Raw genomic sequence first — 17,599 nt, 5'->3', positions numbered from 1 at the left:
TAGTAACCTGTAAATTGTAAATATTGTAAAACTTTTTTTCTGTCATTTAATGGTCGGGCATTGTACAGCTACAAGCATTTCACCCCCATGTCATACTGTGTATGGTTGTGTGTGTGTGTGACAAATAAAATTTGAATTTGATTTGATTTGAATTTGAAATTAAATTCAAATTTTCACAACAGGAATATAGGATTATAAAAAAGTTTGTTTTTCCCTGTTTAAATTTTTACTGATGATACTTTTGGAAAGGCTTGACAGCATGTTAAGTAATCGGTTACTTAACTACCCATCCATCCATTAAAAAAAATTAATAAAAAAACAAGGTGAATGGATTCTGCCCTATTACACACACTGTCACATCCACATATAATTCAAAATTATAATTCAAAATTGATTAACCTATAAAAATTTAAGGTTCATTTATGAGAATTATCAATAAAATAATACATAAGAACAGTCACAGGGACACTTAAATGCACAACAAATATCTTCACTTTGACATTGAAAGTACATTTTCTTGAGATCCAATCCTGTGAAAAACTAATTACAATCTGACAGCTTCCATTTGAATTAAAAGGGTAACATGTTGATAATGCACTTGATTAATTGATCATGACCACTTCTATAATAGCTGAGGTTTGCTGGAATGGAGCATTCCGGTGTCTTAACACAGCGCCAAGGAGGAAAAACGTCATCTCTGTCCACCTTTCACACCCATTAACGTTGTTGTCAAATGTCGTAATTGTGGAGGAACGAGTTAAAAAAGTAACTGCGGCTTCCCATCGATCTGAGAAAGGTTACAGGGTCATTTCCAAACAATCTGAAGTCCATCATTTTGCAGTGAGAACAATTATTCACAACTGGAAAACATTCAAAGCAGTCGCCAGTCTTCTCAGGAGTAAACGTCCCAGCAAATTCCACACCCAGTGCATGATCTTGGACGTGCAAACAACTACATCCCAGACTCTACCGACCTCAGTTAGCATGTCAAATGCAACACTTCTAGAAATGTCCTTTGGAGAGACGAGACCAAAGTGGCAATGTTTGGCTGTAATGCAGAGCACCACGTTTGTTGAAAACCAGATACAGCATATCAGGACAAACACCTCGTGTCATGCACAGTGGCAGAGGGGTCATGGTTTAGGCTTGTTTTGCAGCCACAGGACCTCAGCACATTGCAGTACACAAAACTTAAACCGGCTATTATAACTATTGTTATAATCATTTAACAAATTTCATATTCCTACAGTGATACACTGACTGCAACTGTTTTCTTACCCCTATTCATCATTCTAGGTACTCTGAACCAGAACAGTGAGTCACTTCCTAGACTTAAAAAAGGAATGGAAAAAAAACACATCAGACTCTTGATGACTCATGTGTTGCTTTGAGATGGACAAACAAAGGATGTATTAGTGAGGAGCTGGGCAGAATTCATGGGAAGCTGTGTCATGTGAGCTGAAGAGTCTGCAGCTTAAAAAAAATGCAAGTTTTCCTGGAATGAGTACTTTAAATGTTTTATAGATCTGACGTGAATATCATCCATGTTGTCTTACAAACAGTCCTTAGAGAATTCATTTAAAATGATAGACCAAGCATATTCAGTCCTCTACAGTCCTTTGCTCTGAGTGACTGCCTGATAATACGGTGCAAACATGGCGTTCCACATCTGTTTGAGCAGCTGCAGAAGTTTAGAAATCCACATGAACGCAGACGGGAGAGCTGCAGGTAAAAAAAGCACAACAGAAACGCATTTATAGTCACTTTTATTTTAACTTCTAAAAGATGATGATGTACCAGCAGAACTAAGGTTTCACCCAACCTGGATCCATCCGAAAAAAGAGCATGTAGAGGAGGATGGCAGTCAGAAAGATTCTCCGGAAAGGGAATGAGCCGGAGCCAATCATCAGGAGTTTTCGGTATAAAAACCTGATCACAGCCTCAAGTTTATGGACTAAAGTACCTGCAGAACAAAAGCAAAATCACAAACAGTTAACAGTTTCAGTCTTTTTTAGGCCGCTTGGTGTAATGCATCTCATAAGGGTTGAGGCTGAAGTGTCAGACCTTGGGATGAGACAGGATGTTCGGTGACGTCAGAGCTTCCACTCATCCTGGGATTTAGAGGAGGGTCTTGATTTTGTCGCTCTTTTTCTTCTATGATATCCAGCGCTGTCTGTCTGTGTTCTTCTGTGAAGGCGCTGCTAAAAACCTCGCCTGTGACCAGCTCCCGAGCCTCGTCTGCCTCTCCCAGCGGCACAAGGACATGCAGCAGGTACAGCTCTGCCACCGTCCCGAAGCTAGTTGCCCTGCTGTTGGATGGGTAGTGTAACCAGGCTCTGGTCACCTCCTGCATTACAGCAGGCTCACCCACCTTGGAGTAAAGAAGTATACTGCCAAAATGAGACACAAAATCACATTAGTTAGTATTTTACTGAAGTTTTTAAAGAAATAAAATCCTAAATAGTTAATGCAATACTTTTCTAAACCCCTTATGTTAAAGCTTAAAGTCTACACATGAGTCAAATCTTGTTCATCTGACTTAAAATCCACTGTGGTGGTCAAGTATATCTTTCAATTCTTTGTAAAACACAGACAAACACATCACACCTTTTAGCAGAAATAAGTTATTTTGGGTGTCCTGCATTCTTGTCCTTCAATCTTTAATTCTGAGAATGATGGCACCACACATATCACCATCAGTCCCAGAAGTCAGAGGTTTAAGTAGGAAACATGGCGTTCCTAAGTATTGGCACAGTATCTGGGAAGCTTGGCTCCAAATTTATGGATATGAAGGCGTGATAAATGTCTGTTTCGTTACTAGAACAAGGCACTTTTATGTAGGATTTTTTTGAGTTTATCACCCATTTCCAGTCGTTGTCCAAATATTTCAAAAAGCCAACCGTTTTTCATTGGACCTACCCACTGACATAATAGATTTGGGATTATAGTCTCCAATTTTGCCTGCTGAAGAGCTTTGGAGGGCATACACTTTGGACTTCACAGACTTTATAGTTTTTCCTACAGATAAAGACCTCTTCCATAGCCATTCAGACCTCATCAAAGCAATTGAGTAATAAATAAAAGTTCATTTTTTTTCTTACACTTTGTACAATAGTGTGGGCTTTTACAAATGTGACCTCATTGGGTAAAAAAATATGGCTCATCAAGTCAAAACTTCTAGTTTTCTATTTATGGGACAGTCTGGGCAATGAGCTAGCAGAACTCGCTCTGTCATTTTACACATTTATTCATTTAAGCCTAAATAATTGTGATGACAGATGTCTTTTATTTACTACAACAACATTTCTTTATCACAAAAGGTTTGATTATAATAGCACTCAGAATGAAGCAGAAAAACACAGCTCCTATAAGTGATTTCAAACAGCTATTCTTTTGAAATTCAGCCTCTGAGAGACTTTATACTGTTTGAGTGAAACTGTGACTATGTACCCTCTTAATCTAAATTGAGATCAGTCAGTAAAAAACAGTGAATTGTTCATGTCTTTTAAAAGTTTTATTTTTAAACGTCGTTATTAGTAAGTTTGTCATATTTGAATATTTCTGTTATTTGTAATTACATTTTATTTTCATTTGTAATTCATGATTAATTATATAATTAATGACGGATCAAATGTGCTGATTGAAAAAACATGTCTTGGAGAATTTGCATATTTGAACTGTAATACGATTTGTATTTTATACTTTATTTCATATTGCGTCCACCTGCCCAAAGGCTGGGGATCAATAGACCAGTGTGTAATAATAATAATAATAACAATAAAACTCTTTCCTCACCACATCTGCATGATCTTCGCTGGTATTTTCTCCTGCTCATACTGTTGCAGAACCCAGCAGAGGACATCACGCCACTGATTGAGCTCAGCCAGAGCCTGAATCCCTAAGATGCAGAAACCAGCCTTGAGCTCTGCACATCTGCAGGAACAGATGTTTCTGTTATAACACAAAAATCCAAGCTTCCAGTTAAACATGTGCGTGAAGCTTCAGGACCCTCACCTGCTGTCCTCGGGCTCCAGGCCGGCGAGACTCTCCAGACCACTGAGACATGTGTCAAAAGCTGCTTGGAAGTCTCTGTGCACCATCATTTGTTCTGCAGCCGACTCCAGAGTGTTGAACATCTGGGTCACAGCAGCAGAGAGCGGAGGGCTGGCGGCCTGGAAGCTGTTCATGACTCCCGGATGAACTTAAAACAAACCCAACAAACACTCAAAGGGTTTAAAGCACTTTAGCTTGCAGCTAAGCACGAAATTCTCCACAACGGTTTGTTTACCTTCCGTTTAGCTTCCTGGTATTAGCCCACTGTCCAATCAGACGCCACAGTCTTCAGAATGTCCGAGGCAGCCAATCATATTGCAGCTCTTTCCAAAGCACGTGATACATTTTTTCCCAAGCTTCTAAACACGTGTGCGGAGTAGAAGAGTGTGTTGTTCACACAGTTTAAGCGTCAAAAAGCTCATCTGCTGCTTCTGTGAAAAGTAAGTCACACTTGTATGTTATATAGTGGATTAATGATCACACCTGTATGAGTTTAATGAGGGAAAGAGGCTATTTTTATGTGTTTTTAAGACTGGTGCCTCACTAGGAGTTGGGTAGCTAACTTGCTAGGCTTATTGTGACGGCCAGTATCGTGTAACTAAACGGAATTAACAGCATTTTACCATTTCTTGTTGGAGGGGGGTGGGTGATGATGATGATGATGATGATGATGATGTTAGTGCTGTAAATGTTCAACAGACCAAACGTTAAAGTTTATCACCGAAGCTGCTCATTCCCGTTTTATTGAGATTTAACAGCTCGGTGGATTCGCTAATCCTAACTTGCCTATAAAATCTTTAGGTTTACGTTATTAATCATGGAAGGAAAATTGTAGTACTGCACTTGTCGGCCACTTTGTAAGATACATCTGTTTACGATTCAGCCAATCACGCGGCAGCAACTTGGTGGATTTAGTGAAATGTGAAAGAAAGGTGATGTAGGCGAGTTTGAATACGGCATAGTTGTTGGTCTGAGTGTTTAAGAAGATGCTGATCTGCTGGGATTTATAATATTTTTAATATTAGTGTTGGGTACTAGAGACCAGCTCAATGTTTATAGAGTTGTAGAAGAAGACAGTCTGAATGCGTAATCAGTTTTATTTAGACTTCTCTCCCCCAGGTTTACTTAACTTTATTAGTTAGTTTGTAAAGATGTTGCAGTTTATTTTCATTCTGTTTTTTTTTTTTTTTTTGTTAGTAGTATTACTTAAAAAATACGTTATAAATGGATTTTTTTATTCTACCTACCTACACAAATGCATGTCATATTTAAATAATATACATCGTCTTGAGGTTCTTAAAAGTAAATCATAAATTAATTAAAATCCAAACATCCTCCTGAATCCCGGGCTTCAGCTCAGGCAGTGTGGAAGAAATCGGCAGTCATTGGCGAGACATGTCGCCTCAGACCATCCATTTGTCTTCTCTTGTTTTCACTGTTGTGTGGTGTAAGGATACATGTGAAAGTCCTAAAAATTCGTGAACCCAAGTTTGCTTGACTGGTGATTTGTTAATGTCTTCGCAGCATCTTTAAAAATGGCAAAAAGCCTTCGGAGTAAATTTAAGCGAAAGATGCGGGCAGAGAAGAGGAAGAAGAACGCTCCAAAGGAGCTGAATCGTCTGAAACAAGCTCTGACCCTCGATAAGAAAGGAGAAGTCGCCATGACCGACATGCAGGAGATCGCCACAGTGGTGCCAGCTGAGAAGATAAAGAAGCAGGCCGACGTTAACATGGAGGAGGCAGAGCCTGATGGTAAGACAGTGAGCACCACAGTCAGCAGACTTTATAGTTTGTTTGGTTTTTTTTTAATTACAAGGTGATGTCACACCTTTTTCTGTGTCACGTGTATCGTATCATGTGTGGGTGTCTGTGTGTCTGTGTTTCAGATGGCAAGATGGACATGGACAGCAAGCGCAACAAGAAAACTCTTCTGGATGAACATGGACAGTATCCGGCGTGGATGAGCCAGCGGCAGGCCAAGAAAATGAGGGGCAAACGATTGGGAAAGAAAGGTGGCAAGGGAAAGAAGAAGAAGAATGTTGCCTGGTAAACCACTAAACGGGAAGACCGTAATTCTAGCTTAAAGACTCTGGAAGCTGAAACACAGCATCCTTTCGTGATAATTGTTGTGTTTCTTAATTAAATTTCATTGTGTCTGGTGGATTTGAAGATTTCCGGGCTTTGCCACAGAGCCTGAGATCGTACAGAAGTTCACTGCAGAAACTGGTTTGTTCTCATGGAACAGCAAAACCCTCTCTGACTTGAGATCAGAGGATGGAAAACGTGTGTGTAGTGTGTCTGCAGAAATGTGAGTGGTGCACGTGTATTCTCTGCCACAAGTTAAGTCTCTAAACTCCCATTAAAAAATCTGTCCTATGATTTATTCTGTTCACTTGTTCTTTTCATTTTCTTGACATCGTGCAACTCTTGCCCACCTCCAGTGGCCCCTGAAGGTGTGTCAAAAAAACAGAATTATTAGTATTTTAATATGATTTATAATTTCAATTGTTGTTTGTCATAACTTTAATTCATTACGCACATTCTTTACAATTCCAGTACTGTGCAAAAGTGCATGGTGGATGCAGATGTGATGGTGCCTCTTTTATCGTGTACTTGTCCGGTTTCCTCTTTTTATGGACACACTGCATGCACAACATGCCGAGATATGCCGACAATCACCTCGTTGGTACAAAACTCCTATTTCAAGCCCTTCACCCTGTGTTATCTTTGCCGTTTTTCATACATTCAACTAAAGAAATGACAATAAATGATGTTTTTGGTGACAGACTAGTAAACACAACTTAAAATTAGTTCATTGCTAAGTTGTCTGTTATGTGTATACACATAAATCTTGAGTTGTGTGTGTGTGTGTGTGTGTGTGTGTGTGTGTGGGGGGGGGTTACACTTGAATGATTCATAGGTCAGTGTTAAGTGTTTCAACAATCAAACAAACATTCCTCTAAATTGGTCGGGTACAATGACTGGGCTAAAACTGAGTTTAAAAAAAAGCAGCCAAAGTCCAAAACTATGAAGCAGGTCAAGAGCACTTTAAAAAATTACAAGAAGGTCCGGCTCGTACAATATATTGAAAAGAAAAACTTTAACATTTCTTAAAATGTGCATCATAGGCTATGTCTATCATCTGGTGATTTGTTTTTGCTACATCTGTGTAGCAGTGGATGCTATGGAGGTATATCATAAAAGGCCAGACCTGTGTCTCCCCAGTTATAGGTCTTAAATTAAAAAAATAAAATAAAGTGAACCAGGATCTTTCACCTGTCAGGTAATTGCCTGAACCGCTGCACAATAAAGTGACCTGTTTAATGCCGGTCCTTAGCCATAGTTAACGTGATACTGGCCTAATGTTTTTGTGAGGGTTTTCTACTTTTACCATTTCTGTTAGACTGCCAAATGTTATCAATGTTGGCTTCTTATAATTTAATTTTGTAAACACGGGTAGAATAATGAAACAGATGTTCTCCAGCCATTATGGTTTGTGGCTGTGCATAGAGAAGATGACTTGGCCTGCATAGCTTTGAAGCTACTGTTTCACAGTAAAATACATATTAAGTATTTTCTTTCCCACACTAGATAACTCTTCCCTTTTTTGTAATACTAACACAAACATGGTGTTATACCAATGAACATGCATTGTTTAAGTGCGCAAGAAATCGCGCCTGCTGCAGAGTCGTTACATGTTTAAGGATTAATCATCACCTCGCTCACCACTGTGTCCAAACACCAAGATGGCGATGGCTAAAATGATCAGCTGGTGCTCCACATAAGTGTTTTCAGGTCACTGTAACCGCATCAGAGGAAAGACAAAGCACAGGTTACCAGGAAGCTTTTATTAGAATAGCAGAGCCATTTCTGGTCATAACTGTGATTACATTGGTAAAATAAAAATCCAGTGAAAGAAATGAAGAATAAGGTCCTATACCATCAGTTCCTTGCAGAGGTGTACACGTTTGCTCCTGATCAGGTTTGGCCTGATGCTTTTTCAGTCGGCACATTCAAAGCGAAATATTACACAAATCAACTGATTTTAAAAATTTGCTCTGATTTGATTGTTAAATACAAATTCCTCCTCCTGTTCAACAATATTGAAGTTTGTTTAAGTGAAGCTTGTGCAAAAATAGACTTTGGGAGCGTGTTGCTCACTCGATCAGCTGAACGTAAGCGGCCGGGAACAGACCGGTACGTCCGTGACACTGTCCCTTCCACCAGCCCTCGTCAATCATCTCTATGTTGTAGATTATGTCGTCTGGATTGAAGGAGATCTCGTCATCGGCCTCTGCGTGAAAAAAGAAAAGCAAAGGATTTATGCTCACATTAAAAGGAAAAATAAATACAAACAAAAGCACTTGTGTCACAGCGCCAAAGGAACACCTGTGCTCACGATCCCCTTTCAGTATGTAAACAAGGCAAACCAAAGTAGCCCAGATCAGCTATTCCACAATGAAACAGAACATCTGAAACAGAAAATGGAGAGTCTTACCTCCAATATAGTCATAAATCGCTATTGCCTTCTGGCCACATGTCAGGTCTTCATAGTCGTTCTCGTCAGCTGGGAGATAAAATATGCGAGATTAATGATCAGTAGCCACGAAAGGGGTCCTGATTAACTCACGGCTTTGCTTAGAGGCAGACCTTCACGCTGAGGAGGAGGAGGAGGGGGATGACCGATGTCTTCATACTCTCCATCATCATCATCCACATCTATTGACCTTTCAGGCAGAGGAGGGGCGCCCGGTTCCTCAAAATCGTCCAAGCGTGGTGGCAAGGCCGGGGGCTCCTCGTATTCTGGTTCCTCCTGAAAAGTGAAGTTAGATGATTTGTAGTTAAGCATCACAGGTGAGGATCATTAGAAAGGAACCCGTTTCAGAGACTTAGGTTAGTTGCTGAGTTTTGGAGATACCAGCTGTGAAGATGTCTCTCTTCTTACAGCATTTTGCACCACATGGTTTTGTCTTTTTTGTTAAAAAAAAACTAATAGCCTCAAAGTCTGCTGTAAACATTTTCACATGGGACCTATTTTCTTTCTGCTTTTCCACATCCACAAACCAAAAACATTCTGCAGAATTATGTTACTACTGACCTGTGAATTGTCCAAGGATAAAAAAAGCACCCAACTCACCAATTAGGTGTCTACACGTAAAAGACAACTTAAGAAAGAACCGGTTTTAAATGGTGACTTTGCCTAAAAACACATTTGTCACAAAAACACATAATTTGTCTCCATTTCTTTAATGAATTTATGAAAAATTCCAACGATACGACAGTCTGACAGTCTGACAGACTTGAATAGTATCTTTGTACCAATAAGGTTGATTCCCAAAGAGCTGTTAGCTAAAAACACAGAATATCTTGATAGTATGGTGTGCAGTATATGTATGTGATAGTATGTGTCCTTACAAATTTGAGGAAACTGGAAATGTGGAGGGCAAAAGAAAAGAAGTGGCAGATCTAAACAACTATCTACAGCAGATGAACAGTATCTGAAATACCTGCATACCTGAATAAATCACAATGCACACAACCAAACACTATCAGTCATGGATTGGCATACATGCCAACCCCCCTGATTTTTCCAGGAGGATCCCGAATTTCAGTGCCCCTCCCGAAAATCTCCCGGAGCCACCATTCTCCCGAATTTCTCCCGATTTTCCATCCGGACAACAAAATTGAAAAACCATATCCCAGATTGGCCCAGCCAATGCCAGTTTCCAACAATGGCTACTACTACTGCAGCCACTTAGTTTTAATATTACTCTTATTAATCTTTCTGGGTCGCAAAATAAACTTTTAACATATTTTCAGGCGAGAATGTAGCTGTGTAAACTTCAAATATCTGAGCCGGCGAGAACAACAAACTCCCGGCATATCGTTTTCAAACCCCCGCGGCCTTTTGCTACTCAGGTTAAACATGATATATAAGTCACTTAGATAACTTAAACATTGTGTGGCCTTTTTCAGTGATTTATTTGTTCGTGAGTAAATGGGTTTGGCTGAGATTAAAGTTATTAGATTAGATTAGATTAAATAAAACTTTATTAATCCCTCGGGAGGGTTCCTCCGGGGTTTTCACACAGCTGAATAAATGTCAAACAGAAAAGTGATTAAACAGAAATGTGAGATGGTAGAGAATTTACGCCAGCGTCTGGTTATATTTTAGACAGCAAGGAGCAGACGGCAGAGTTTCACTGCACCGAGAGAGCTCGTGACGTAATTCTGAAGGCTAGACCTTCACCATCGCTCATTTCCGGTTGCCCGGCACCTGAGGACCACGAAGCCCGGGTCCTCAGGTGGATGCAGCCTCTGAATTTGGACACCCCTGCTGTTATAATAACGGTGACATTTAACTTATTTTATCCGATAAATAAACATAGTAAAATTCAAGTTTTTTGCATATATAGGTATATGTATACCTATATATACAAAAACATATAAATATATATAAATATGTGCATGCTGGAGGAAAGATGGGTGAATATGAGTCCCATGTTTTAAACACGAGTTGTTATTTGGTACATCTGATTTTTCATATGTGTTTCTCACCACCGGCTCCGGCTCCAGCTCTGGCTCTGGCTCTGGCTCCAGCTCCGGCTCTGGCTCTGGCTCCAGCTCCGGCTCCGGCTCCAGCTCCGGCTCCGGCTCTTTCTGAATCTCTGGAGTGCGACGGTGGATTTCTGGTGTTGGCATATCGTCCTCTGGATCAACATGATGACCTGGTGGTACTTGAGATTCCTCCTCTCTTCTTCTTTCTTCCTCCTAAAAGAAAGAACATCAATCACGTGAGCTGAAAACAGCTCACCTTGTAGCTCTTTACATTTTTGCAGCGCAGCGTACCTGCTGCTGTCTGCGTTTGGCCTCCTCTCGCTCTCGGCTCTCTCTGGCTTGCCTCCTCGCTCTCTCTTCTTCTGCTTTCTTCCTGTTCTCCTCATCAGAAGCCTTGGCCATATTCTCAAAGCGTGCTTTCAGTTTCCCTGCACCTGCACTCGCTGCATAATAAAATCCAAAGTGAATATGAATGCAGTGCATCATGGAAACCATTGAACAGTTGTGGATTTAATTGCTTGCCAGACAGATGGCAGAGTGTGAGTGATTATGTTGGAGAAACAAATGAACTTACAAGCCTCTACTGGCTGTGTCTTTTTATATGCAGAGGTCGGGGAGTCCATGTCTGTGAAGCCTGCTGCACTCTAGAGGTTAATAATAGAAAGAAAGAATTATTTTTCAGAAGTTTGAATTGTCACTACAGATATCATGTTTCAATAATGACGGTTACAGCTGCAAGAATACTCAAGCAGGCGATTAACTGACTGGCAGGAAATAAATCAAAATTAAAAATTAAAAGCTGGAGGTTTGACAATCTGCTGCTTGTCTGTTCCTGTCAGGTCAGGATGATGTACAGGCTATGAAACAGCCTTATTTCAGCTGATGATGTGGGCACATCTGGGCCAATCTGTTAGTGGGGACCTCTGATACTCGGGCTAAACCACAAAATAAGTGGAGCTAAAAATGTGATCAAAGTCCCAAGAAGCAAGATGTTTGATGGTTTTTTGTTTTTTTTAATGCTTTTGCTTAAGATTAAAAATCTTTTTTTGCAGAAGTTCCTTGGCTAAGAATCAACAGTGGTTACACAGCAACAACATATACAAAAAAATTATACAATAAAGCATCGGTAACTGTCAGTGTCGCCTCAGGCCAGATGGGGGTGTAGTAAGGTTCAGGCCCACTCACTTAAATCTTTTAACAAGTTGTGCCAAAGGTTCTACAGTGACTTTGAACATGACAAGACATCAGTTCAGTTGCGTCTAAGTACAAGTTATTTAGATATGTCACCACTTTGCAAAGGTCTGGAAGAAGACCCAAACAGTCACCATCTCAATATGAAACAGGCTGGGCTGTAAAGACAAGGGCGGATCTACAGGGGGGCAAAGGGGGCAACTGGCCCAACTACATATAAGGTATTTTTACATACTTCACTGAAGAGGTATGTGCCACCCTAGACCTCTTGCCCTTCCTTTGCCCCCCATGTAAAATTTTCTAGATCCACCACTGTGTGAATACAATAACATCCTTTACCTTTTTGACAGTAAGTCAAATCAGTGAGTAAGATGGGAACAGACCAGCATTGGTCTCATAAATAAGAATGTTTATTCTGGTTATACAGAACAAGCAGACTATTCAGGCTAAGAATAAGATGTACAGTGGTGGAGAATGGCTTTAAGGTTTTAGGTAGGTATTAAAACATTTTTAAGTTCATTTTATGAAAATGAAAACAGAAATAATCGATGTTAATTCCAACATTTAGCATGTGTGCCTCACTTTTTCCAAAGTATTAATTATTCCCCAGATGTTATGGCTACTTTCCATTTTATTCCAGATTAAACAATGAATCCAAAGACAATAATACAGAATTTCATCCTTGATGCTGACCTTATCCATGCGGTCTGCCTGTACGCCATACCGGCCACCGAAACCTGCTGAATAATCTGAACACAGAAGCACTTCATCAGTGTGATGAATACAGGAAGTCTGTTCCTGTAAATAACACATCCGTGGCTCTTTCCTCTAACCTTTTTGTGACTGATGTTTCTCCGTCTCAGCTTTGTAATCGTACCCCAACGCAGCTTTGTCGACTTTCTCCTTCTCAACACCAAATTTTCCTCCAAATCCCTTTGAGTAATCTGCACAGAATAAAGCAATCAAGTGTCATGAAAAAAACGGTGGCCGAACCTGCAAAAGCTGCAATTTTAACTCACCTTTCTGCGACTGATGCTTCTCTGTTTCTCCTTTATAGTCATACCCCACGGCAGCTTTGTCTACCTTCTCCTTCTCCACCCCATATTTCCCTCCAAATCCCTTAGCGTAGTCTGGTGAACATAAATTTCAAATGCATAAAAAAGCAAATATAAAGCACATAATATAAAAAGAGACAGTTGCTACAACCTGAACTCACCTTTCTGAGACTGATGCTTCTCAGTCTGACTCTTGTAGTCGTACCCCAAAGCCGCCTTGTCCACTTTGTCTTTCTCGACACCGTACTTTCCTCCAAATCCCTTTGAGTAATCTAAAGCAGTGAGTTATAAGAATGTAAGATTTAGACAAACTTCTGATAGGAGAATAGTGAATGACAGATGCAGGACAGTGGACGTACCTTTCTGAGATCCATGCTGTTGCACTTCTCCTTTGTATTCAAAGCCGACGGCAGACTGCACAAAGATTGAAATCATAATAAAGATTAAGCATCGTATGTGTGGAACTTTTCTTACTGAAGAAACATCAGCTGTGGAACAGCTGGATTAAGGAGACAGACACTCTCTCTACTTTTAAGATTGGGGTTCAAACTTTTCTTTTTGACAAAGCTAATAAATAGAGCTGGATCAGGTGACACTGAAGCCTCACCCACAGATGCTGTAAAGCTGGGGATGCTACAGGACTTCCCATGATGAACTGAGCTCTTCTTTTCCACTACCGATGCATTTATATGTCACTACTCCATGTCCTCTCCTCTCCTTCCCCTCACACCCCAACAACAGATGGCTGCCCCTCACTGAACCTGCCTCTGCTGGAGCTCTCTTCCCATAAAAACTGAGTCTCATTTCTCTATTTGTAATAAAAACAGGCTATCATTGATCCCTTTCCCTTTCCTTTAAAGTCAGCTTCTGATTGGCTAACTTTGACCATGTTTAAAAGGAGTATCCACCAGTATATGTAGGTATAATAGAAACAATGGAAAGTATAATAGATCCCAGTTTTAACTGTACCGTTCACAGCAGATGGCCGCCCCTCCATGAGCCAGTCTCTACTGGAGGTTTGTTCCAATTAAGAGGGAGTTCTTCCTTCCCACTGTCACCAAAGCACGTGCTCACAGTGGGTCATATGAATGTAGTGATTTTCTTTTTTTTCTTTGTATTATTGTAATGTCTTTACCTTATAATTAAAGCCCTTTAGGGCAACTGTTGTTGTGATTTGGCGCTATATAAATAAAATTGAATTGAATGAATCCTGTTGTTTGATGGCATAGAGCAGCAGACAGAAACACAGCAGAGACGGAGACCTCATCATGTCATTTAAATCACATCTGAGTTACAGAATATCAAAGAAAAGATGTTAATGTGGGTGCAGTGTGCTCCCTTTTACTTATTGTTGCCTATTGTGAAAGAGTCTGCTTGTCTTCTCACCTTGTCCACGCGGTCCTTCTGAACACCATATTTCCCTCCGAACCCTTTCGCTGCATCTTTCTGGGAAGAGTGCTTCTCCACCTCTGCTACATAGTCGCTACCCAGAGCCACCTGGACAGCAGAGACACATCCGTTCAAACAAAAAGGACACCGTTTAAAGAAATGGTGGGAACAGAGTCGAGGGTAAAGAGGAGTCGCAGTAAATGATAGAAGCATATCACCATAATTCCGATTTCAATGAGAAAAACGTGTTAACCTTGTCCATTCGATCCGTCTCCACTCCAAACTTCCCTCCATATCCGTACGATGCTTTGGGAATGTTCTCCTTCTGCTTCACTTTCTCATGCTCCTCAGTGACCTTGTTTCTGAGCTCTGCAACACTGCAGGGGCCAAAACACATGAATAGTGAAACAGACGGAGTTCATGCTATTGCGAACTCAATCACTAACACTCATACACTCATCATGGTAATTTTAAACTGTTAGTATAGTAGTTGTTCCTCTGCTGCTTACTCTTAATCTGTTCCAATATTAAAATCTCTTACGAGTCACAAATTCAAGGTCACAAATGCTCAGAAGCTCTGAGTACACGGATACTGCTAATGGGCGGGTTTTCCCAATAGGGTGGGTCATGTGTCTGTCTAACTAACCACAACACTCTCTTAGAAGATTAATTAAGTTTTCTGCTTGATGAGGATCCACAGCAACTTTGAAGGTTACCAAATATTCATTAATGAGTGAATTATTGACCCTGAATAAGCCACAATTGATACAAAATCTGTCCCACCCGGTCAGCAGAGGTTTAAATATCACTGTCAAAGAGTTGTCAACATCACCATCATCATACATTATCCATATTAGGAAAGACTCGCGGCCTGACAGCTTACGCTGTGCTCTCACTTCCTCTTCCTGTTGCTGCACAGCACCCACTATGTCCTGAACTCATCTACGTGCACTATAAAAATAATATTTCCAGGAACAGGCTGCACGTCTTTTCACCTGATGTGTTCTTTACGTCCTGAGCCCTCGATGGTTTTGGCCCCCCACCTCTGCTCCTGCTCTGACACGTCATTCTAAAAAACACACACACACATAAACACAAAATCAGAAATGATTGACGCAGAGGTGTCTACCCAACCCTCCCTACAGTCACGCTCACTCCAGGAAGTACACAGTACCTCAAAGTCAGGGTCCGTCTCCCAGTCATCCCCCTCTCCAGCCACCTTCATGCTCACATTGTGGCCCACCACTGACTTCCACATCTGGGGGTGGGAGATTAAAACACAGTGAGCCACAAAGGACAGATGCAATAAAGATCAACGACCCCTTCGTGCATTAAAATGATTATTCTCTGTTTAGGTGATCACTAAAAATAAACTAACGCACAACCACAAGCTCTGACCAAACTCTGCTCAAGTCTCAAAAAGGAAGTTATTCTGAACGTGATGGTTCATTTCCCCAAAAAGAACATACACTTTTCTTATAAAACATGTAACTAAAACACTGAAAAAGCTGCATTATAATATATTATTTAAGAACATTATGCACTGCATATGTTAAAATCATCTTTAATAAGGTGGAAATGAGAGATTTTATGTCGTGAGGGAAGCAGATAATCTAATAAAAATGAAGTCTTTTTCAGTAGCTGGCTACAATTTATCTTTAATTATATTTTTATGCCACTTTTATTGCCATAAATGGTAATTCTAGGCTAGTAATGACAGTCTCAGTAATGCTGGGCTTGTTATTTTTAATATTGGACACACAGTTCAGGTAAACACTGAGTTAAAAGCAGAAAATAGGTTATTCCCGTATTATTTAATCACTTTTATGTCATTCAAATGCTTCGCATCTGAAAACATGAGGCTGTTAAGTCACATTTGTCGCTACTAACGTTTCACTGTGCAGCACTTTAAACTGCGACTGCTTACATCTACTTCCTTAATTTAACGGAAATATTAACAGAGGAAAGTTAGACGCTGGCTTGTTAGTAGCTTCACTTTGAATACAAATATAAGATCTTTACCTTTCAGTTGTTGCGCAGTTTGCCCGTGTTTAGATGAATAATGTGCAACAGTAAGCGGTCCTGCGGGGTCTTTGCACGAGTCGCCGCACTCTAACGGGCGAGGAGTGAACGCGGATCTAGCACACGTGAGCGCGCTTTGGTGAAAATACCTGCACAAGTGTCGCCCCTGTCTGCCCTGGGGATTTAAGAGTTCATACCTGACAGCAGCGTGGCCGTTTTCTTTTATTTTTCATATATAAGCGTTTAAATTAATTGTAGGGATTTAAAAATATATATAGATAGTGAAGTGCTGCATTCAAGTACCGTCCGAAATCAAAGAAAGTCCACCAGACATGCGTTCTTAAACAGTTTCAGGTCATAAAAATCTCCTCTTATGTTTTCCAAGCTAAAGCAGTTTAAGACCGATTTAAGTAGACTGATTACAGACCAGCTGCTGTGGTGCAGTTGCAACATTTGGGGGCTTACACAACTTAAAACAGCTGGGAAAAATGATAATGAGCACTCACTTTTGGAGTCTGTCTATGCCTCAATAATAAAAATGGGGTTGGTTAAAAGCGTTTGCAGTTTCTGCTTGTCAAAACCAATCTCAGAGGGCCACTGGTGCGAAATGGGAGGGTAGGTCCTAAAGTATTCGGGAAAAATAATCAATCCCGTTACCAAAAAGCAAGCAATGCATCCTGGTGCACCTCCCTATATAACGTCAGCAAACGAAAACGCTCCTACATAGTAAAAGTAATAAAACCAGTTTTAAAGTGAGTCAAACACCTAAAATAAACTAAATCTACAAAAACAATGTCAAGAAACAAAAGCTGTGACCTTATTTGCAAGATTTCTAAGTGTCATTGTGCAGATGTGAGCGTGAACGGCGCATTAAGACTGGGCTGTATTCTCGTGTAATACCACCGAGAACCACAAGATGGTGCAGTGAGTCAGTGTAACAGGAGGTATGCCACCATCATTCAAGCTCATCTTAGCTCACAGGTGTCGAATTACAGGCCTCAATGGTCGCTGTCCTGCTTGTTTTCCAACTAACCTGCCCTTGTAGCTTCTTATTGGCAAAGCACACCTGATCCAGGTAATCGGCAGCAGGTAGAGCAGGGATATCTCAAAAACAAACAGGATGCTGGCCCTTGAGGACTGGGGTTCAACATGTTTACACATTGTCACAAAGCTCAAATCATCTCACACTTTGTTTTTGAACACTGACAGGGAATTCCGGCTACTCAAATGGTCTCCAGTCACCAGATCTCGAAACAAGAGAAACTTTGGGATGTCTATAATGGATGTACAGCGGACAATTCTGCAGAAACTGTGTCAGTCATGTTTATGTG

The 17,599-nt window shown here is 40.5% G+C and overlaps 3 protein-coding genes across 3 annotated transcripts; 1 reads left to right on the top strand and 2 right to left on the bottom strand.

Moving 5' to 3' along the window:
- Nucleotides 1–394: 394 nt before the first annotated feature.
- On the bottom strand, nucleotides 395–4,329 carry pex26 (peroxisomal biogenesis factor 26). The gene is made up of 5 exons (XM_085436998.1): nucleotides 4,015–4,329; nucleotides 3,796–3,933; nucleotides 2,065–2,390; nucleotides 1,823–1,963; nucleotides 395–1,722 (listed from the first exon to the last, which is right to left on the bottom strand). The coding sequence occupies exons 1-5, from the start codon at nucleotides 4,185–4,187 to the stop codon at nucleotides 1,610–1,612; spliced, it is 891 nt and encodes a 296-aa protein (XP_085293124.1). The 5' UTR covers nucleotides 4,188–4,329; the 3' UTR covers nucleotides 395–1,609.
- Nucleotides 4,330–4,384: 55 nt separating this feature from the next.
- Nucleotides 4,385–6,432, top strand: llph (LLP homolog, long-term synaptic facilitation factor). The gene is made up of 3 exons (XM_085436999.1): nucleotides 4,385–4,493; nucleotides 5,578–5,805; nucleotides 5,940–6,432. Exons 2-3 carry the CDS (start codon nucleotides 5,589–5,591, stop codon nucleotides 6,101–6,103), a joined length of 381 nt encoding a protein of 126 aa, XP_085293125.1. The 5' UTR covers nucleotides 4,385–4,493; nucleotides 5,578–5,588; the 3' UTR covers nucleotides 6,104–6,432.
- Nucleotides 6,433–7,886: 1,454 nt separating this feature from the next.
- Nucleotides 7,887–16,383, bottom strand: hcls1 (hematopoietic cell-specific Lyn substrate 1). Its single transcript, XM_085437016.1, has 16 exons — nucleotides 16,269–16,383; nucleotides 15,421–15,504; nucleotides 15,242–15,315; nucleotides 14,500–14,623; nucleotides 14,244–14,354; nucleotides 13,217–13,271; nucleotides 13,019–13,129; nucleotides 12,822–12,932; nucleotides 12,636–12,746; nucleotides 12,496–12,551; nucleotides 11,186–11,255; nucleotides 10,903–11,054; nucleotides 10,612–10,824; nucleotides 8,704–8,866; nucleotides 8,552–8,620; nucleotides 7,887–8,347 (listed from the first exon to the last, which is right to left on the bottom strand). The coding sequence occupies exons 2-16, from the start codon at nucleotides 15,502–15,504 to the stop codon at nucleotides 8,211–8,213; spliced, it is 1,641 nt and encodes a 546-aa protein (XP_085293142.1). The 5' UTR covers nucleotides 16,269–16,383; the 3' UTR covers nucleotides 7,887–8,210.
- Between the last annotated feature and the right edge of the window lie 1,216 nt (nucleotides 16,384–17,599).

This window comes from Copadichromis virginalis, linkage group LG17 (assembly GCF_057382275.1).
Source record: "Copadichromis virginalis isolate Kocher_CV1m ecotype Utaka linkage group LG17, C_Virginalis_male_GT1.1, whole genome shotgun sequence".
NCBI lineage: Eukaryota > Metazoa > Chordata > Actinopteri > Cichliformes > Cichlidae > Copadichromis > Copadichromis virginalis.
The sequence above is the reverse complement of the archived record's forward strand: the minus strand, read 5'-3'. Positions and strand labels throughout refer to the sequence as shown.